This window comes from Bos javanicus, chromosome 15 (genome assembly GCF_032452875.1).
Source record: "Bos javanicus breed banteng chromosome 15, ARS-OSU_banteng_1.0, whole genome shotgun sequence".
NCBI lineage: Eukaryota > Metazoa > Chordata > Mammalia > Artiodactyla > Bovidae > Bos > Bos javanicus.
The window spans coordinates 41,395,587-41,417,946 of NC_083882.1; the positions used below are offsets into that span (position 1 = coordinate 41,395,587).

The window sequence follows — 22,360 nt, forward strand, 5'->3', positions numbered from 1 at the left end:
ACAAGTGCATCTTTTAAAAATGATCTTTTGAGTTCCAGTTATGTACGAGAGGTTTTCAAGTGCTTTATATTATTTAATTTAATCCTTGTGAGGTTATAGTTGATTCTATTTGATAGATATGGAATCAGAGGTTCAGGGAGGCTAGGGAACTTCTTTCAGAGATGCACAGCCAGAATGGGGAACCTTTCCCCTAGCAGTCGCCTCTAAGGGCAGGTCAAGTACCCCCCACCAGAACTCAGCCTAAAGGAGCAATGGATTGGGTTGTACTGACTGCCCTGGATGCCTTCATGCGGAAGCTGAGTCCTTTCAGAATAAAAGGCTGCAATTTGAGAAGGGGACGACAGAGGATGAGATGGTTGGATGGTATCACTGACTCAATGGACATGAGTTTGAGTAAACTCCAGGAGTTGGTGATGGACAGGGAGGCCAGGCACGCTGCAGTCCATGGGATCGCAAAGAGTTGGACACGACTGAGCAAATGAACTGACTGACTGAATTTGAAAGCAGGAGGGGTAGGGACCCCAAAGCACCAGTCTCTACCTAAGCAGTCTCCTGCATCAGCATTCTCCAAAGAAATGGCCTGCAAAATAGCTGTTTCTCCACCTTGATGAGTTTCCAATTTCAAAGATGAGTCCATTTGCACTTGAGTGACAGTTTTCTCATCACTGAGTATTCTTCATTTCTCCTTTTCTTTCTCTTCTCCTCCAGTTTCTCAGCCACCAGCTGATAAGATGCTGCACAGGGGCTAGATGTGGTAGCAGTGTGCAATGGAACAATTTAATGTTATTTGTGTAAGATGATGCTCTCAGCAGAGAAGCAACCCACTCGGTCTCTTGCTGATTCACCTAATGTAAATTTCCTCGTGACAGTCTGAGCTGGGTGTCTGCACACAGCCATGAGCCCCGCAATCATGCTTACTAGGAAAGGCCTTTCAGTTCCTGGCCCCTCCAGCTGTGTGGCACGTTGCTCCAGCCTAAGACCACTGCTGAATTCCAACCCAGACCAGCCACCCAGGCCCTGCCTGTTAGATATCTCCCCCTGGTGACCCAGAGGCACCTTAAGATCAGTTTTCCCAGCATGGAATCCCTCTTTCTTCTAAAACCAGCTTCTTCTCTATCCACCTAGCAATGGCCCTCACCCCATCATCACCCAAGCAGAAGGCCAGCTGGCATCCAGATTCCTCCTTCTCACCTTCAGAGTTCATCTGTCTCAAACTTCTGCTGATTTTACCTCCATATATGTCTTTAAACAATCCCTATCTCCATTCCTGGTACTCCAGCCCAGGTCTTCATCATTGCTCACCTGGATATAACAATAAGCTTCCCAACCGGATTCCTCGATTTCTACCCAATCTCCTCCAATCGATCACCCCACGGCTGCCAGAGTATTCTTTTTATAAACACAGATCTGCTTACTACCACTGTCTGCTTAAAATTCTTCGTTGACATTCCTTTATCCACAGATAAAATCCAAATGATTTACTATGCTATCCAAAGCCCCAGCTCATCTCTCTAAAGGGACCAAGGTGAAGAATGGGGAAGTTGTTGTGGGTACACAGGTAGCAACAGAGGCCAGCTTTGTAGTTCAAAATGCAGGGGTCAGGACAGCCAGAGATACAATGTGGTCAAGACTGGCAGACTAAGCATTACTTCTCTGGTTGACACACAGGCAACCACCACCAAAAACAATGCCTGGTCACAGGACAGGAGCTGTCTGCCTCTGTCCTAATGGAAAAGGCTCCCTGGAGTAGTTGGTGAGGGTGGACCTGGGGGAGCCACTCAGAGAACGAGGCTGCCAATTTTGGCAGCAAAGGAAGGGAGAAGGCCAGACCCTCCTGGCAGGAAGGCAGCACTGTGCTTCCTGTTCTGTTGACCCCCATGAGACGGCCCCTCTGCTAACTGCCCTCCATCTCTCCATGCCCTGCAGGAGCCCTGCCCTCATCGGCTGCTTCATCGTGGACCGCCAGTACTTCCAGGAGATCGGCCTGCTGGACGAAGGCATGGAGGTCTACGGAGGCGAAAATGTCGAGCTCGGGATCAGGGTGAGCAGGGTTTCTCACCAGGAAGGCTTCGCTCAGCTCCCCAGTGGGTGAATGAGTCCAGGGGGTGCAGAAATTTGGTTTAGGCTTGACGGTGGCGGACTGATACTGAACGTCCAGTCCCTAACCTTGGCCCGTGCATATGTGATCAGGGCTGCTAGGCCCATGCATATGTGATCAGGGCTGCTAGGCCCATGCATATGTGATCAGGGCTGCTAGGGATGGGATAGAGACACAGGTTGGGGCCTCTAGAATTTTCAGGAAGAAAAGAACATCAGAAACTGTTTTTGCTGAGGTGGAAACATGAGAGAGTTATCTCCCAAATCAAGGAAATAAACCTCTGTTTTGAAACCAAATGCAGGTTTCACAGGGAGTGAGCAAAAGGGAGCTCCAGGAACAGGGAGGTGAATAAGAGGGACCCTCAGAGCCGCTTCTCTTCACTGTTACCTCCCCTCGGGGTTTCTGTTATTCTCCATCTCCTCCACAGTGTCCCACAGAACCTTCCTAAAGACTTTGTCAAGAGAGTGCCACAGAGAAATAAACTCGTGGAGCATAAACAGCAAAGCACAGCCAGGCTCACGCCATGCAGGTTCCTGACCCCCAACGTGGTTCAGACCCTCAGGCACGTACATGCCTCACATCACTCTCCAGAGATATCCACCATCCTACCCCAAAGTACAGGGCCCTTTGCAGCCATCAATGTGTGGTGTGAGTCCACATTAGGCACCATTTATTTTATCATCATTTGGGAATGTTTCCAAGGCACTGACCCCTTTCTCTGGGCCTGTGAAAAGGTAACTCCAAAAGGAAGCCTTCCCCATGACTGAGAGACACATTCGACCCCTTGGCAGTTGACAGAAGTGTGATCTGGGATGCAAGGAAGGGCCTCGCCCTGTAAAGGGAGGACCACCTCTCTGTCCAGGTTGTGGTTCTCGCCTCTTGAAAAAAGCGACATGCAAGCTGGGCTTGTCCCCACTGTGGTCCTCATTGTCCTCTCCACAGGGATCTTTAAGCAGCCTGGCCCACATGCACTACAGGCTTGCCAGTCCCTGGCCAGCCCTCGTACCTGCTGTGTTCAAGGCAGTCATCCAGGCTGTTCCCCCTCACTGCCAACCCTCCATGCAGGCCACCTAGCATCTGCCTGGTTCCCACCAGTGACCCCACTCTTGCCCCTTTGACCTCAGTGTCTGTATCTGGCCATCTCCTGTTCCCAATCTCCAGTTTCCACTCAAGGACTCCAGCTTGGATAACCCTCCTTAGCCATCCCTACTACCCACTGGGCAGTCAACTGGAGCTGGACAGCCCCTGCCCTTTCCTGACTGGAGACTGGGCATCTCTAATGAGCATCTCACAACTATAATGGCCTGGCAGGCTGCATGGGCCTGGCTTGTCACCCAGGCTTAATGCTAGGGCTTTAAGTTCTGGAGGCTGCAGCGGCCTGTCTGAAGCCGAGCTTAGAGAACACTTCCATACACCTGTATTCACTGAAACCCAAAGAAATTGCTTTGGAGGCAGTCAAGATACATGGGTTCGTTGAGGAGCTAATGTATTCATAGAGGACAGAGCCTGCATAATCGCCCTCATTCCTCTGCTCTCCCTACACCGGTCATTTAGTCACCATTTGCGTCCTCACCATCTCATTTCCAAACACTCCTGGATAAATGCTTGCCCCCAAACATAATATTTTTCACTAGAAGCTGCTGCCGGGAATTGGCTGAACGGGCAGAACCGCCTCTAGTCACTTAGGCTTTCTGGGTAAAAATGTCTGGGAATGGGGAAAGGAATTAGATTTGTGAACTCTGCCTCCAACATATATGTGAGTCAATCACAGAGTGGTGGGAGATTTCTGGCTTTTCCTTGCCTAGATTATTAATATAAAGGTGTTCTGGAGTATAGGCCTGGGTGAGGCTTTCAATACTTGTTTAAAATTTGGGGGTTTTGTGCTGGGGGTGTAAAATACAATACAAAATGTTGCCTGGCTTTTTTTTTTTTTTTTCTGTCTGTTCCCTCCTGTTTGACAGCGGTGAAGTGTCATGGAGTTGAAGGAAACGTGGTTTTTAAAGCAGATACCGAGCAACTTGTTGGCTGGCAGAGCTGAGGACAGAAGCTAGTTAATTTGAATTAACTTGGTTTCAATCCTTGGTCATAGAACTAGGATCTCACATGCCGTGTGATTAAAAAAAAAAAAAAAGTTAGAGACATTGCTTTCCTCCCCTCACTTATTCAGAGGCAACTTATTCAAAGTCCTTACCCATCTGGCACATAGAAACAGAGTCATTTGCACAAATATTCAATACCTGCTCTGGCAGTTTACTTATATCATCCATCTACAAAGCACCCTAAAAAGTAGCTGTTATCATAATACCCCCTTTTTCAGATGAGGAAGTTGTGAAATGAAGAGCTTACATAATATGTTCTCAAAGTCATATGACTTATAAGAGGCAGAGAAAAGATTCACCCTCGGGTCTTTATGATTCAAAAGCCTAGCTAGATATACCACAGTGATCTAGGAATAAATGTTCCTTGTGCATTCCCCAAAGAGTATTACAGTGCCCATGCAGTAATTTTCTTCTACTTTACACAATCGTGTCCACAGAGTCCTCATTTACAACCTTATTCTTATTTTGCACTCAATTCTAATAAGCCTTGTTTTCCCAAATTTCTAAGTCTACAAGTCAATAGGAAAAAAAAGAAGGGAACTGCTATGGGAAAGCAGAATGAAAAGAGTGAGAAATAAGAGCTGACACTGAATAGAAGACAGAAAGATTATACCGATGATAGCTATAAAATACTAGAATATATAAGAAAGAATTCAGGAGCTGGCAGGGAATTAAAAAGTGGCTAGGAACTGTTATGGGTTGAATTGAATCTCCTTTAAAACATGTTGAAATTCTAACCCTCTGTACCTTTAAATATGATCATATTTGGAAATAGGACCTTCACAGATGTAATCAGGTTAAGATGAGGTCATACTGGGTCAGGGTGGGCCTTAATCCAGTATGACTGGTGTCCTTATAAAAGAAGGAGACTTTGGACCCAGACACAGAGGGAAGATGACCATGTGAAGATGGAGACAGAGATTGGAGTTATGATGCCACAGGCCACTGAATGCTGTGGCTACCAGAAGCTAGACGAGGAAAGGAAGGATCCTTTCCCAGAGCTTTAGGGAGGGCATTGCCTACCAATACTTGATTTCAGACTTCTAGCCTTCAGAACTGTGAGAGAGTACATTTCAGTAGTTTTAGATAATTCAGTTGGCCATGCTTTGTTATAACAACCCAAGGAAATCAATACAAACACCAAAACCTATGTGAAAGTAGGAACCATAGAAAGCCTGAGTCCATTATATCTGAAGAACCTGGTAACTTGAAGCTTATGATATCCCAGTTTCATGGAGTATACAGAGGACAGGACACAAAGACTAAGGCTTAAGCTGGAGGAGGGCATGGCAACCCACTCCAGTATTCTTTCCCGGAAAATCCCCATGGACAGAGGTATCTGGCAGGCTACAGTCCATGGGTCGCAAAGAGTCAGACACGACTGAACGACAAAGCACAAAGCGCGAGGCTTAACCAACATTAAGAGACTAATAAAATAACCCCTACCCCTTACCTCCCGTAAAGCAGGGACTGCAAAGGCCAATTACCTGAATGTAAAGGTGGGCTAGAACTACTCCCACCCACATTTTCATTATTACAGTGAAGATTGCCTGTCTCAACCTTAGACCAGGAAGAAAAGAAAAATTCTCCTCTGTGAGCCCCTCCCTTGTGCCTATCATCTAAAATCGAGAGAATCTCAAGAGGAAAATTTAGCTTAAAGTTATTGGAAGTTTTTAGGCATCTGCAAAAGTGTATACAAATCCTCTCTGAGAAGGACCCAGGCCACAAAGTTTCTCCTAGCTAGAGTTCCAAGGAATGTGATTTCAAGTTGTTTTCCTTTTTTTTTTTTTTAAATCATAAAGCAGACAACGGAAAAAGAACCAAGAGCAAACACCAGCAAAAGCATTGGACAGCCAAATTTGATCTACAAAGTCTTCAAGCATTGAATCTATCAGATATAGGATAAAAGTTGTAAATTTAGTAACTTTTAAAAGAGATTTAAATATGAGTATGAAGCAGGAGACTATAAAAAGACCAGTCATATTTGGATAAAAATAGAATTTCAAACATGACTAACATAAAAATGGAAATTAAAAGCTTAGTGGATGGATTAAACAGCTAGATAGATATTAAAGGGAAAAGCTAAGTAAACTGGAAAATAGTGCTAAAGAAATCATTCAAAATCATCTGGGAAGAAAAGGAAAAAAAATACGAAAGAAAGAGGTTGAGAGATATGTAGAAATGAGAAGGAGGGTCAAATAGCTTAGAATTCCAAATGGTGATGATAGAAAGAGGATTAAGCAGCAGCAATATTTGGAGAGAAATGACTGAAAATGTTCCCATACTGCTGAAAGACACCAATTCTCAGATTCAGGAAGTCAACCTGTCCAAAGTAAAATAAATACAAAAATATTTACATTTAGACATAGAATAGGGTTCCATAGACATGGAACCATAGAAAAGCAAAGATGACAAGGAGATCTTACAATCAGAAAAGAGAGACTACCTAAAATTTTATGATAATTAGAATAACAGCAGACTTTCCAGTGGTAATAGTGGAACCCAGAAGACCATGAAATAACATCTTCTATATTGCTAGAGAAAAACCAACTTTTACGTGTACATTCAATTTAAAAAATTCCTTCAAGAACTAGGGTAAAAGGAAGCTATTTTCTGACACAAAACTGAGTTTGCTACTGACAGATCCTCATTAAAAAGTTTTTAAAGGATATACTTCAGACACAAGTATCTGAATGATACTTGTATTCCTGAGCTCAGAAGGAATTCTGAAATAAAAGATTAATAATTAGCTCATATATGAGTAAGTAAAGATATATGAGTAAATGTAAAGAAATATTCATGGTAAATAACACTTTAGTACTGTATTATAGAGTTATTAACACCAGTAATGTATTGTGGGGTTATTAAAACAAAATTACAGTGCATGATGAAACTTGCAAATAAGTTGGGAGGGAGTGATTATAAATAAAGTGCTTAAAATGTCTATATTGTTTGTGAAGATGGAGAAGATCCTAGTTGACTTTAAATTCTGATAAAGTAATCTGTTAAAATTCCTAGAGAAGCCATGAATATCATAGATATAGAAAGTCTAACTTCTAAAGAAGTAGAGGGAAAAAAACAAGATATGAAAATGGTAAGAAAGAGAAACAAGACAGGTAATTCAAGAAGAAAATATATGAAATGGTAGAAATAATCCCAAATATATCAGTAAATGTAGTAAATGTGCATGGGCCAAATTAAGATTAACATTTGCAGACTGGATTTTAGAACTTATCTGTAGTCTATTTATAAGCCTGGAATATGATAGTACAGATAAGTTAAAATGTAAACAGATGGAGAATGTCATGGCAGGTAAATACTATCAAAAGAAAGTTGCTGTAGTTAAATTAATGTTTAAAAAAATACTATTGCACCATGCTTTAGAATAAATAAGGTAGATTTCTACAAGGTGAAAGTATGTTAAGTTTATCAGGAATATATGAAAATTATAAGTTTCTATGTACCTTAATGGCACAGCTTTAATTTATAAAACATAAAATGGGTAGAATTTAAAGGAGACATCAACAGCATCACTAATGTAGTTGAGGATTTTAATAAATTTTCCCAGTAATTGATAGACCAACATAATTGATAGTTTAAATCAAATGGGCATATGTGCAACACTGCATCTAACAACCACAAAATTCAATTTCAAGGGAGTAACATCATATAAGCACATTCTTTGATCTCAATGGAATTAAATTAAAAATCTATACCTAAAAAGTATAGGAAGAAGCCATATTTTGGAAATTGTGAAACTTTTCTGAATAGCATAGGTCAAAGGAGAAATATACTAGTAATTTTAAAACATTTTGAACTGCTGCTGCTAAGTCACTTCAGTCATGTCCGACTCTGTGCAACCCCATAGACGGCAGCCCACCAGGCTCCTCTGTCCCTGGGATTCTCCAGGCAAGAATACTGGAGTGGGTTGCCATTTCCTTCTCCAATGCATGCATGCATGCTAAGTTGCTTCAGTCGTGTCCGGCTCTGTGCGACCCTATGGACAGCAGCCCACCAGGCTCCTCTGTCCATGGGATTCTCTAGGCAAGAATACTGGAGTGGGTTGCCATTTCCTTCTCCTATTTTGAACTGAATATAGCAATATAACAAATATATTGAATACTGCATATTACATTATGTGAAATGCAACCAAAATAGCACTTTAAAAGACTGTAAATCAAAACAGTACGGTATTGGCATAAACTCAGACAAATAAATCAAAGGAATAGAATAGAGATCCCGGAAATAAGCCCATTCATATATGCTCAATTAATTTACAACAAATGAACCAAGAATATACAACAGACAAAAGATGGTGTCTTCAATAAATGGTATTGGGAAAACTGGACAGCCACATGCAAAATCACATAACTGGACCATTATCTAACATAATACAAAAATGTAACCATACACAAAAATTGACTCAAAATGGATTAAAGACCTGAACATAAGACCTGAAACCATAAAACTCCTAGAAGAAAATATAGGCAGTAAATTCCTTGACATCTGTATTTTCAAAGCTGTTTCCCTACAATTATCCTCTTTAATGTACCTAGCAATCAAGTGCTATAGGCAAGCCAGATATTACTATCCTAATAGTGTTATACAATTAAAAATATTTATATTGGCCAAAAAATGTTAATTCCTTCTTATGGTTTATTATCTCATTATTATAATCATTATTTTAACAATAAAGATAACAAGAAATCAATTCAAATACTTTGTAAACTATAAAGTGCTCTATACAAAACATGATCATATCTATTATTATTATACATGCAGATATATCTATGTCCCATAAATATACAACCATACATTTCATATAGTGCTTTATTTTTTTAAGCACACTTTAATTTGTACAGAGTATTATAGTCCTGCTATAAGCCAGTCCCATTGCTTGTGTCTTGGTGACAGTCACCAAAATTCAAAGTACTGCATGAGCTCATACAGTTGGCTAAACCTAGGTTATAGGCACATGCTTCCAGGGGTCAGGGACAGGTCACATATGCCTCCTTTCAAGTTCCATGGGTCCAAGTATCACACATGATGTTGTCTCTCATATAGGAAGGGAATTTGGAACCTAGGTTCAAATGTCCTCTAAAACATGTAACATAATGTCTAGGATACTGTACTCTATATTCCAAATACCTTATCATAAATGGAATTTTTTTTAAAAAGCTTCTTTATTATGGGCAATTTCAAACATATCCCCAAATAGAAAGAATGGTATAATAAATCCCCTTCCATCCATCACCCAATATCAACATTGTTAACTCATGGGCAATTTGGTTTTAATCTCTATTCATACCCAATTCTCCCTAACTCTGGCTTTTTGAAGCAAATCCCAGATATTATATCATCAAAAAATGTTTCAATATGCATCTAAAATAGATAAGAACTTTTTGAGAGAAACATGATCACAATACTATTTCAGTCCTAAAAGTGTTGAACAGAATTCCCTAATACCATCAATTATCCAGTCAGTGTTCACATTTCCGCCAATTCTCTCAGCAGTTTTTACTTTGTTTTACAATTTGCTTGAATCAAGATCCAGATGATTAATGTCTTATAAGTCTCTATTAATCCACTGGATTTCTTTCTCCATTTCTTTTTTTCTCCCTGTACTTATTTTTAAAAAGACCAGGTTATTTGTCCTGTGGAGACTCCCACAGTCTAGGTTTTTCTGATTGCATTTCCCTGATGTCATCTAACACTGCTGTTCTGTATATTTCTTCTAAATTGCTAGTTAGACCTGGAGGTGTAGGTTCAGTTTTGTAGCAAGAATATTTCAAAGGCAATATGTGCGCGCTTTCATCACCGGGTATCTAATGTCTTGCTGTCTCCCTGTTTGTGATGTTAGCAGTTACTGCTGATTAGTGTCTAGATCAAGTAATTCATTAAGGGTTGGAAAATGGTGATATTTTAATTTTATTTTTCCTTCTTTGTTTATTAGCTGGAATAACTTTCATAAATAGACATTTATAGTCATCCATTCTTTGGTTGCCTGGAAATACAACACAGTTCATTAGGAAAAGTCAGAATAAATAATTCTATTACAGTTTGCAAAATAATGAGTTGATTCTCTACAATCTTTTAGAGGGAGCCAATTAGGTTTTTGAGTACTGTTATGAACTGAGTTTTAAACATATTTGATGTGTTTCAATTCATTTTATATAATACCCTAATTGATTTGCAGTTTTTTCACCTTTGGCCATTGGGAGCCTATTGACATTCGTTCCTCAGGAAAGAGTCCTTTTGCCTCTTTAATGACTTCTCTGGCATCAGAAATGTTCCCTCTATGCATTTCTTGCTCCAGACTTGTAACCAGCCATTTTTTCTAAGGAGCTCAGCTTTCTTTTAGTGAGAAGTGGTATTTAAAAATCACAGTCTAGGTCTGGGCACTACAGGCATTCATTGCTACTGAGTTGGTCCATATTTCTGGGTCTTTTCAGTGGTTAGAGCTAGATACATTCTTTTTGTTTAAAGAAAACACTTTCAATGTTCATGATGATCTCTCTGAATCAAATTTAGTACTACAGGCTTTGTGTGTGTGTGTGTGTGTGTGTGTGTGTGTGTGTGTGGCTGCACGGGGCTTTCATTTCTGCATGAAGGCTTTCTCTTGCTGCAGAGAGCAGGGGCCTGCTCTCTAGTTGCGGTGAGCGGGCTTCTCATTGTGGTGGCTTCTTTTGTCGCAGAGGACAGGCTCTAGGGCGCCGGCTTCAGTAGCTCTGGCACACAGGCTTAGTTGCCTCACTGCGTGTGGGATCTTCCCGGACCTGGGATTGAACCTGTGTTCCCTGCACTGGCAGGCAGATTCTTAACCACTGGACCACCAGGGAAACCCACTACAGGATTTGTACTTAATTTCATCAATCTTACAGCTCTGTTTCCTTTCTCTGATGCCAAAAATTCTGGTTCTCAATGACATCAACATAATTACTTATTTGTTTTATTCCTTAGCATGCATATAACTGTCCCTGAACACTATCACCAATGATATGATTACTAAAAACAGTTTAAATTTTCTTTTTGGCATTTCTTTCTGCTTTTAGGTTATATTCCACTGGAAATGTAAAGTCAAATCACTGTGATTTAAACTAGAATAGTTCCTCTCTGTGCATTATTCTACTAACCAAATAAATAGGTTCATTTCTTTTATTTTGCTTTTGATTTTTAGGAATTGCTTTTTTCATGTTTAATTCTTACAGCTATGTAAATATTTGCATAATTCCAAGACCAAATCTAGAAAAGAAAGTGTATTCAGAAAAATCTATTTGCTATTACTGTCCTTTTTATCCTGTTTCTTTAGTACCTCTAACATAAACACCTTGTTTGTTTTATTTTACCCTTTTAAAAAATGGAAATGTGCATATACTTACATCTCTTTTTCTTAGATAAATAGAAGTATGCTAGTATACTTTTCACTGCTGTGATTTTTTTCACTATATAAATTTTTTTCTGAAGATTACAATGGTGTATAGAGGTATTCCTCACTGTTTTTTCATAGCCGCATGGTGCTCCAATGCATGCACATTTCATAGTTTATTCTGGTGCTTGGTGCTGTAATGAATCATCTCATGCATACAATTTTTCATATTTTTCTGGATTATTGTTTGAATAGTTTCCTAAAAGGGAAATTGTGAGATAAAAAGGCAAATACATGTGTAATTTTGCTAGACATCAAATATCCTTCTAGAGTAGTATTTTTCCCACCAGGAATGGTGAAGCTGCCTGTTTCCTCACCGTCAATCAACAAAGTATGTTGTGAAATATTTGGAGTTTTTCCAATCTGACAGATGAGAAATGGCTTTCAGAGTAGTTTTAATTTGCGTTTCTCTTATTAAGAAGTAGGTTGAGAAGCTTTTCACATGATTAAGGCTATTAGCATTTCTTTTTTCCATGAGCTTTTCTTATCTTTGGCCCATTTTCCTATAGGATTGTTAATCTTTATTTTTAGTACCTCTTTACACATTAGGAATGGTAATACTTTTCCCATCATATACATTGCAAATATTTTTTCTCAGTGTGTTACTTGTCTTTTGATTTTGCTTTTGGTGTTTTGCTGGGGGTTTTTTTTTTTTTTTTTTGCTATGCAAAAGATGCCTTTTTTTTTTAAACATAAGCAAATGCATTAGCTTTTCTTTCTTGCTTCCAGAGTTTAGTCAGAATAAAATTTACCCACTTTAAGTTTAAAGAGAAAAATCACCTATGTTTTCTTCTAATAGTTGTAGGATTGTTTTTTCTTGCTGTTGTTGTTTTTGCATTTTAATCTCCAGTTCATCAGAATTGATCTTGATGTATGGTGTGAGGAATGAACCCAATGTCTCATTTTTCTGAATGGCCCTCCAGTTATCCTAATACCTTCTTTTTAAAATTGCATCTTTTCCTCACTGGTTTACAATACTACCGTTATTATAGGCTAAATTGTCATACTTAGGGTTTGCTTCTGGATTTTTTTATTTCAGTTCTATTAATCTATTTGTGTATTCATGTACTAATATCACACAATTTCTATTATGTAGCCGTTATATTATGTTTGTATGTTCAAACTCACGAATGTTTGTGAATTAAGTTTGTAAGTTGGATTTTGGCTTGCCAACAGTGTATCAGGAAAACCTTGGATTCAAAGGAAGAAAAGATCTATGAAAGAACCAAATAGCATCTTTCCCACTTCTTTTCTGTCTATACTTTAAAATACTTAATGTCAGGATTTATGGCTGGTTAATCTTCATACTGATGCTTGGAAACTAGTAAGTGCTCAATGGACAGCTGTCAAGTTTGAAGGCCAGTCAAATGTAAGAGACTTTATTCTATATATCTCAGAAAGTTAGAGCCACGGACAGTGGGGTGGAAGCTGTAATGGATGTAGATATCAATTCCATATAAGAAACGAAGATTAGAATCATTAAAAAGGAAAGGATGGCAAATGGAATCATGAGCTCTCTATAACAGGGAACATAAACACCCCTCGGTATAATTAGAAAGTAAATGAGACTTATGACTGAAATAGTTAATAGAAGTGTGGCAATAATTACATGTGAGCTACCATCCTAAGTGCTTTACATATATTAGCTCCTTTAATCCTTGCAGCCACCTTGTGATGCAGAATCTTTTATTACCCCCGCTTCCAGGAGGATATACTGAAGCATCGAGAAATGGTATAACTTGTCCCAGGAAAATGGTAAAGCTAAGATATGACCTCAGGGAAAGGGGCTTCAGAAACCATTATGCCTTATATAGGTAGGCATAGTGTAGTGGCCTTAGTAAGAAATCAGATCAGATTTCTCATGTTCTGCTTGTGGATTTATGTATATATTCATTCATTCATTCTTGCCAGGCGCTGGAAAACTAGAGGTGAATGACACAGACTCTGTCTTTGAGTGGCTCTCAGACTAGCTGGAAAGACAACCACCTTCCCATCTTCTAAGTACTAGCTAACAGATTATAGAAAATGTCTTGAGCCTAAACAGGATGTCATGACCTAAAGCTCCATTGTGACTTTAAGGACTTCTTTGTTCTTTGATCTATCTTTGGCAACCATAGTAAGTACACAGCTCCCTGCCGACACTATTTCTTGTGATAATTCTTTAAAAATTTTTGAATAGCCAACCATCATTCTTTTTCCAAATTGTGAGTAATAGTAAAGATCATTAACATGAACTGAAGCAATAAAAAAAATGAACACAGTGAAAGTTAAAAGACTGATTGAAGAAATAAATAGTAATATAATTTACATCTGCAAAATTTGATTCAGAAAAACTCAACTTGGTGAGATCATGACCACTTGTGAGGGAGGCCATAATTGTAAAATAGATGTAGATTTTAAAAATGCTGATAGATAAATCATATCCCAGTTGTAAAATCAATGCAAAAAAGTATTAACCCCTATGAAAATAAGTCTAGTAAAATAAAATGGGAAAATTAGCATGAAAGGAAATATATTTTAATTACCTTATATAGAAAATGACCTAGAGAGTTAAAGTCCCTTAATGACATTTATTCCAGAAATATTTCCTGAATGAAAATTCATCATTGTGAATATAATTTGGATTAAAGCCCTAAGTAAGGCATAACCCAGTGCTCAGGATCAGAATGGCGAGGATGAATATTGCATGTGTATTGCAATCAGATACATGCTCCACAGCTGATAAATTATCAGGCCACAAGTCTGGAAGATAATAATAGTGAGAGGAACTTCCATTATTGAACACCATCACTTTGTATTGTAGTAGCTGAGGGAGTGACCACTCAGCCCTTCAGAGCTGGGTGAGGCTTCACGGAGGGGGCAGCATTTAGCCTGAGCCTAAGGAATGAAAGTGTTTTGTCCAGGTGGGAAGAGGAGGACAGGCATTCCGGAGAGTTGAGGTGACAGGCGTAGAGTGACGACTGAGAAAGAACCTGACTATGGCTGAGCTCTAAGGCTGAGAACTAGGGATCTGTAACTTGGTGCTGAAACAGAGGGTGACAGGCAAGCCGGGTTATCAGATGAGGAAGAAGAGTGGTCATTGGCAATCCAGAAAGTGGCCTTTGGTGGGCTTTTTGCTCATCCTGGCTTGTTCAACATTTTCACCAGTGACTTCAGTAAAAGGAAAAGGTAAACTCATGATGGATGACCTATTTGCTGAGAGCCCAGGCAAACATTTCCTTGGTTACCGTCACTGGCCTTTCTAGGTCTGCAATGTCTAAGATTTGGCTAAGTGACATTGATTCTTGGGCAACAAAAGAAGGTTATTATTTCATAAAGCTATTATTTCATACATGCTCCACAGCTGATAAACTATCAGGCCACAAGTCTGGAAGATAATAATAATGAGAGGAACTTCCATTATTGAATACCATCACTTTATATATATTATCTGGTTAATTTTAATGTGAGTCCCATGAGGTCCATGTTGTTATCCCCATATTGTAAGTTAGGAAACTGGAAGTAACAGAATAAAATGCCTCCCCAAGTCACTCAAGATCAGAACTAGCCTGAGTGGTTCAGGGCTCATGCCTTATCACTGTGTCACAGTGCTCATCCACCTCTGCCTTCAGGATTTAAAATCACCCAGGGCATAAAGTTGAATTTCAGAAGCTAAACCTGGGCCAGCATCGCTTTGGAAAATGACCATAATACCATTTCAGTGCTTGAGGTTTCTGCTCAAATCCCTTATGGGAGATAGGCTTGGATCAGACAGGATCACATGGTGTCTTCACCTGAGGTTGCTGCTGCTGCTGCTAAGTCGCTTCAGCCGTGTCTGACTCTGTGCGACCCCATAGACGGCAGCCCACGAGGCTCCCCTGTCCCTGGGATTCTCCAGGCAAGAACACTGGAGTGTTCTTCTCCAATGCATGAAAGTGAAAAGTGAAAGTGAAGTCTCTGAGTCTTGTCCAACTATGGACTGCGGCCCACCAGGCTCCTCCATCCATGGGATTTTCCAGGCAAGAGTACTGGAGTGGGGTGCCATTGCCTTCTCCGCCTGAGGTTGCAGACTTCAACACTAGAAGAGGTGACAGAGACAAGAGCTGAGCTGAAAGCCAGAGTCCAGAGCCTCAGAAAAGAGGTAGATTGAGGAGCTGCCAAAGGAGAAATGCCCGTAACAGACAGGAAGTCAGAAACCTGGGTTCAGGGAGCCAGAGACACAGAGGAGGAAGAGAAAGCAAAGTAGGGGGTATAGCAACTGCTCAGAACAGGCATTGCCATTATTTGAGATTTTTACAAAATGTATCTAGGGTTAAAAGGCTAGAGACTTTGCTAAAATTACCAGTGAAAAAGGCTCAGGCAAGTGAACGTCTGCTTGACAAGCCTCCTGCTTTTTGAAGCACTTGAGGGACCACGTGGTTCTCTCCAGAGGCCTTGGGCTTAGTGGACTGAGTTAGCTCATGGCTAACACCATAACTGATCTCACCCAGCCATGAGGACAATGCCACTGGACACCACAATTTTAGGTAAGTCAGCTAGTCTCTGCCAGCACAGTGAGAGAGAGACTTGAAAAGGAAGAGAAGGGACGTGGGCACCAGCATTCTTGCTCAACTGTGGTCTCAGGAAACCACCAGAAGCAACATCTCATAGAAAGGCTGCAAGCAGATTCTCTGACCTCCCATCCCCAGAGACAGAGAAAATTAAACACCTTAAATTGGATTTTAGTCTCTGATCGCTTCTAAATGTTATGGTTGGGCCAGGCCAGCTGGAGCTGGAGTTCAGAATAATCTGAGAGCTTAGAGTAACACATCCTTCTGTGTGTGTGTGTGTGTGTGTGTGTGTGTGTGTGTGCATGTGTTGTGGGTGGGTGGGGACATGAGCCTTGCCTCTGTTTTAGATTGTTTTGTCATGAATTGAAATCTGCTGTGGCATTGTCCTTCAGCTGCTGCCATGGGGTAAATAAAACCTACAGCTCACAGCCATAAAATGGAATAACTATTCATTTCTGCCGTCTTCTGAGGCCAAAAGTTTCAAGACATCAAACACAGGTTTCAAGCTTGCAGGCTTTTGTTTTTCCTGAGGGAATTTGCCCAGTGACTCCAAGCTTTAGCTGAAGCATTGTCCACGTGTTCCCTTAGCACTGTGTTAGTTGCTGATAGTGGCATTAGGGGAGAAATTTAAGACCTGGGTCTTGACTTCTGCAAGAAGCCAGAACTATCTAACTAAAGGTAAAGAGAAGGTTTGCAGGTGAGACAGGGCCTGGGTACCCTCTGTGTGCCCAGTCAAGGATAGAGGATGGAGGATCCCAGAGAGGATGAAAATCTGAGCTAAAAAGAGATTTTAGAGTTGAGCATGGGCATAGGAAATACGGTGGATGGCAGGGTGGTGCCCATAGTTACAGAGAAGAGCCGACTAGAAAGAGAGCTGTGTTGGTGGAAAACCCCAGATGCCAAGGGAAGCGTGTCAGGAGTGCACTAGTCACGCTAAAATGACCACTGACAATAATAGCTACCCGTTCTTGTTTACTTTGTGCTTTTATGTATTTAACACTAGGCACTGTGCTAAGCTTTGGGCATACAGTGGTGAACAGGATCAGCTAGGTTGTGCCCTCATAGGGCTTCTTACATCCCGGTGAGTTTTATTCTGTACATCATTTCTTCCTGGGAACCATGAAAGGCTAGAATTATTATCCTCATTTTACAGACGAGAAGACTGAGGCTCAGAGAGGTTGAGTCACTTGCCCAGGTCCTGCAGCGAAAGAGTTTGGTAAAACTGGGATTTGAACATGGTCCTGCATGGTGCCAAAACCTCTAAATCCCCACCTGGTACTGTGAGGATATGAGTGGAGAAGGGGCATCCAGATGTGAGGGGAAGAAGGCTTTGAGGGGAGTTTTGGGGGCAGGAGGTGATGATGGAATATGGATGTCAGAGGAGAGACTGCAGAGGTAGGGAGTTTAGAGATTTATATGACCATGAATGCAGGGAGAAGGATTCCTTAAAAACTGCTTGCAGGGACAGGCCATGTACAAGGGCCCTGGGAATGTGTGGATTTGACCTTGAGAGAGGAGTTGGCATTTTCCTTCTAGGAGGTCTGCCATAGCCAGTCCTGATCTGTTGGCATGTGGCCACTGGGCCTGGCCTCCAAGGACCAGGGGGCCTGAAATCCCCAGGGCGCATGAAGTCTGAGCAGCCTGGGGCCTATGAACCCTAAACCTCCAGAATCGGAGGCCTTTTCTGATTGCGATCTCCACGTGGGAGGGGAGCTTGGTGCCCCCAAGCAGCCCAGAGCCAATTATTCTGCCATGCTGGGTGGCCAGAAGGCATCTGAAAACACCAAGAGGAAGGCTCTTTGCCTCAGCACATTATCTTCAGCTCAGCAGCCACAGAGTAACTCTGCAATTACAAACCAGCCGCTGAACAGACGCAGCCTAACTGTATGTTGTAAAAGTTTACGATTAGTAAAGATATGTGCAAAATTAATCCCTAAAGAACAAAGTAATTAAAAAAGTACTTAATGAAGTAATTATCTAGAAATGGTGGGGAGCAGAAGGAGGAGAGGGCCCATGGACAAATTTACTCTGGAAGGGTCTTCACATTTAGGTTTTTTTAATTGTGTTCAAAGAGGGAGCCTTAGAGAAGTACAATTAATAAGATGCACAGAAGAGGTAACAATTGATAAAAGATTTTGAGAGCCAAGCTGAAGAAAATGTTTTACTTTCTTAAAAAGATGGGACCAAAAGGGAAAATAGCTATAAAGGCCATTATTGTGATCATTAACAAAATTTGATTATAGGCTGTGGATTAGACAATAGTCATGTATCAGTGTTTAATTTCCTGGTTTTGGGGAGAAAAAAACCTGGGAGCCAGCAACGAGTTTTAAAGCTCCAGAGAGTCAGGTTCTCTCTCCTTTTCTTTTCTTTTTTTAAATTTTGTCTTTCTTTAATTGAGTCTGCCTGCTTCTTTGTATCGGAGAAGGCGATGGCACCCCACTCCCATACTCTTGCCTGGAGAATCCCATGGATGGAGGAGCCTGGTAGGCTGCGGTCCATGCGGTCACGAAGAGTCGGACATGACTGAGTGACTTCACTTTCACTTTTCACTTTCATGCATTGGACAAGGAAATGGCAACCTACTCCAGTGTTCTTCCCTGGAGAATCCCAGGGATGGGGCAGCCTGGTGGGCTGCTGTCTATGGGGTCGCACAGAGTCAGACACGACTGAAGTGACTCAGCAGCAGCAGCAGCAGTGTATATACGTCAGTCCTCTCCCAATTCATTCACCCTGCCCTACCTCCAGAGAAGGCAATGGCACCCCACTCCAGTACTCCTACGTGGAAAATCCCATGGATGGAGGAGCCTGGTAGGCTGCAGTCCATGGGGTCGCTAAGAGTCGGACACGACTGAGTGACTTCACTTTCACTTTTCACTTTCATGCGTTGGAGAAGGAAATGGCAACCCACTCCAGTGTTCTCGCCCGGAGAATCCCAGGGACGGGGGAGCCTGGTGGGCTGCCGTCTATGGGGTCGCACAGAGTTGGACACGACTGAAGCGATTTAGCAGCAGCAGCTGCTTTATATTGTGCCATTGGAAAGTAACTTCTTTGCCACCAATACATCATGTTTCCAATTTTCCAGGAAGGGACCACCAGGCAAGGCCAAAATCAGTTCCTCAGAATGACTGGTAGAAGCTGAGCAGGGACTGCTGCCTCTTCCCCATCTTCCTCCCCTCCTCCTCACGTCCTCTCCTTCCCTCCTCCTCGCCTCCTCCTCCTCCTCCCATTCTACCTCTTCAGCCTCAGCAGCAGTATCAGCATCATCACCATCCAGACACTCTTGTGGTTTTCTTTTGAAAAATCCTCATGTTCACAAATCTGAAATCACAGAAGGGGAATTCAGAGACATCTACTCTCATTGCAAATGCACTTCACTTTGTAAAGCAATGCAAGGTACAAGTTCCCAGTGAGGAAAACCTCCCAGTGCTCACCAGTGATGGTTTGCAGAAATTATCGCCACATACTAGTGTTTCCATCAAGCAGGCTTACCTGCACATGAAGTCAGTCCTGAAGATAGAATTAACCCCCAGTAACACCCCCAGGGCACATGTCCTCCCTGAAGTCCTGTTTCTCTCTGTGTCTGGACTGTTTTGGAAAGTCTAATGAATGCGGCCTCTTTCCTTGCTTGGTATAGGCCACACTCAATGCAGTGGGCCTGGCTTTACTCATTATGACTGCTTCAGATGCTGCTCATCAGTGACAGAGGATCTTGATGACTTGTGTCATTTCCACTACCTTAGAATTGTTAGTCCTATAAAGAAATCGTGGAGTAAGGAAGAGAAAATATTAATAATACCATGACTTCAAGACAGATGCTTCTCTTGGATTTCAATGTTTCTAAAATCAGATTGTGCCTGATAAATTTGGCATACAGATAAATAATAAATATATACAGAAATGACAATTTATTATCCAAACCAGAACACTTTTGAGAGTTAAAGAGGGTACTGCTAATTGTTACACTGAAACAGCAGGTATGAATCAGTGTTGTCACAAGCAAACCAGGACATATGATCACTCAACTTATAATTTTATATGTACATTTAATGCAATTCATTCATTTGACGTTATTTGTTAGGTATACACACGTCATGTAGGGTGTAAAATGTTTAACACTGGGCATCAGATCAGATCAGTCGCTCAGTCGTGTCCAACTCTTTGTGACCCCATGAATCGCAGCATGCCAGGCCTCCCTGTCCATCACCAACTCCCAGAGTTCACTCAGACACACGTCCATTGATTTAGTGATGCCATCCAGCCATCTCATTCTCTGTCGTTCCCTTCTCCTCTTGCCCCCAATCCCTCCCAGCATCAGAGTCTTTTCCAATGAGTTAACTCTTTGCATGAGGTGGCCAAAGTACTGGAGTTTCAGCTTTAGCCTCATTCCTTCCAAAGAAATCCCAGGGCTGATCTCCTTCAGAATGAACTGGTTGGATCTCCTTGCAGTCCAAGGGACTCTCAAGAGTCTTCTCCAACACCACAGTTCAAAAGCATCAATTTTTCAGCGCTCAGCTTTCTTCACAGTCCAACTCCCACATCCATACCTGACCACTGGAAAAACCATAGCCTTGACTAGACAGACCTTTGCTGGCAAAGTAATGTCTCTGCTTTTGAATATGCTATCTAGGTTGGCCATAACTTTCCTTCCAAGGAGTAAGCATCTTTTAATTTCATGGCTGCAGTCACCATCTGCAGTGATTTTGGAGCCCCCAAAAATAAAGTCTGACACTGTTTCCACTGTTTCCCCATCTATTTCCCATGAAGCGATGGGACCGGATGCCATGATCTTCGTTTTCTGAATGTTGAGCTTTAAGCCAACTTTTTCACTCTCCACTTTCACCTTCATCAAGAGGCTTTTGAGTTCCTCTTCACTTTCTGCCATAAGGGTGGTGTCATCTGCATATCTGAGGTTATTGATATTTCTCCCGGCAATCTTGATTCTGGCTTGTGTTTCTTCCAGTCCAGCATATCTCATGATGTACTCTGCATAGAAGTTAAATAAACAGGGTGACAATATACAGCCTTGACGAACTCCTTTTCCTATTTGGAACCAGTCTGTTGTTCCATGTCCAGTTCTAACTGTTACTTCCTGACCTGCATACAAATTTCTCAAGAGGCTGATCGGGTGGTCTGGTATTCCCATCTCTTTCACAATTTTCCACAGTTTGTTGTGATCCACACAGTCAAAGGCTTTGGCATAGTCAATAAAGCAGAAATAGATGTTTTTCTGGAACTCTCTTGCTTTTTCCATGATCCAGCAGATGTTGGCAATTTGATCTCTGGTTCCTCTGCCTTTTCTAAAACCAGCTTAAACATCAGGAAGTTCACGGTTCACATACTGCTGAAGCCTGGCTTGGAGAATTTTGAACATTACTTTACTAGCGTGTAAGACGAGTGCAATTATGCAGTAGTCTGAGCATTCTTTGGCATTGCCTTTCTTTGGGATTGGAATGAAAACGGACCTTTTCCAGTCCTGTGGCCACTGCTGAGTTTTCCAAATTTGCTGGCATATTGAGTGCAGCACTTTCACAGCATCATCTTTCAGGATTTGGAATAGCTCAACTGGAATTCCATCACCTCCACTAGCTTTGTTCATAGTGATGCTTTCTAAGGCCCACTTGACTTCACATTCCAGGATGTCTGGCTCTAGGTGAGTGATCACACCATCGTGATTATCTGGGTCATGAAGATCTTTTTTGTATAGTTCTTCTGTGTATTCTTGCCATCTCTTCTTAATATCTTCTGCTTCTGTTAGGTCCATACCATTTCTCTCCTTTATTGAGCCCATCTTTGCATGAAATGTTCCTTTGGTATCTCTGATTTTCTTGAAGAGATCCTTAGTCTTTCCCATTCTGTTGTTTTCCTCTATTTCTTTGCATTGATTGCTGAAGAAGGCTTTCTTATCTCTTCTTGCTATTCTTTGGAACTCTGCATTCAGATGTTTATATCTTTCCTTTTCTCCTTTGCTTTTTGCTTCTCTTCTTTTCACAGCTATTTGTAAGGCCTCCTCAGACAGCCATTTTGCTTTTTTGCATTTCTTTTCCATGGGGATGGTCTTGATCCCTGTCTCCTGTACAATGTCATGAACTTCATTCCATAGTTCACCAGGCACTCTTATCTATCAGATCTAAGCCCTTAAATCTATTTCTCACTTCCACTGTATAATCATAAGGGATTTGATTTAGGTCATACCTGAATGACCTAATGG

General features: G+C 41.3%; 1 protein-coding gene across 2 annotated transcripts in view; it reads left to right on the plus strand.

The window, feature by feature from the left end:
* The window catches only part of GALNT18 (polypeptide N-acetylgalactosaminyltransferase 18), a 358,416-nt gene that overhangs the window by 244,304 nt on the left and 91,752 nt on the right, over positions 1-22,360 (plus strand). For both annotated transcript variants that reach the window (XM_061440790.1, XM_061440791.1), the window contains exon 6: positions 1,927-2,041. In XM_061440790.1, the coding sequence (XP_061296774.1) occupies positions 1,927-2,041 (115 nt within the window). The remainder of the gene's footprint in view (positions 1-1,926; positions 2,042-22,360) is intronic.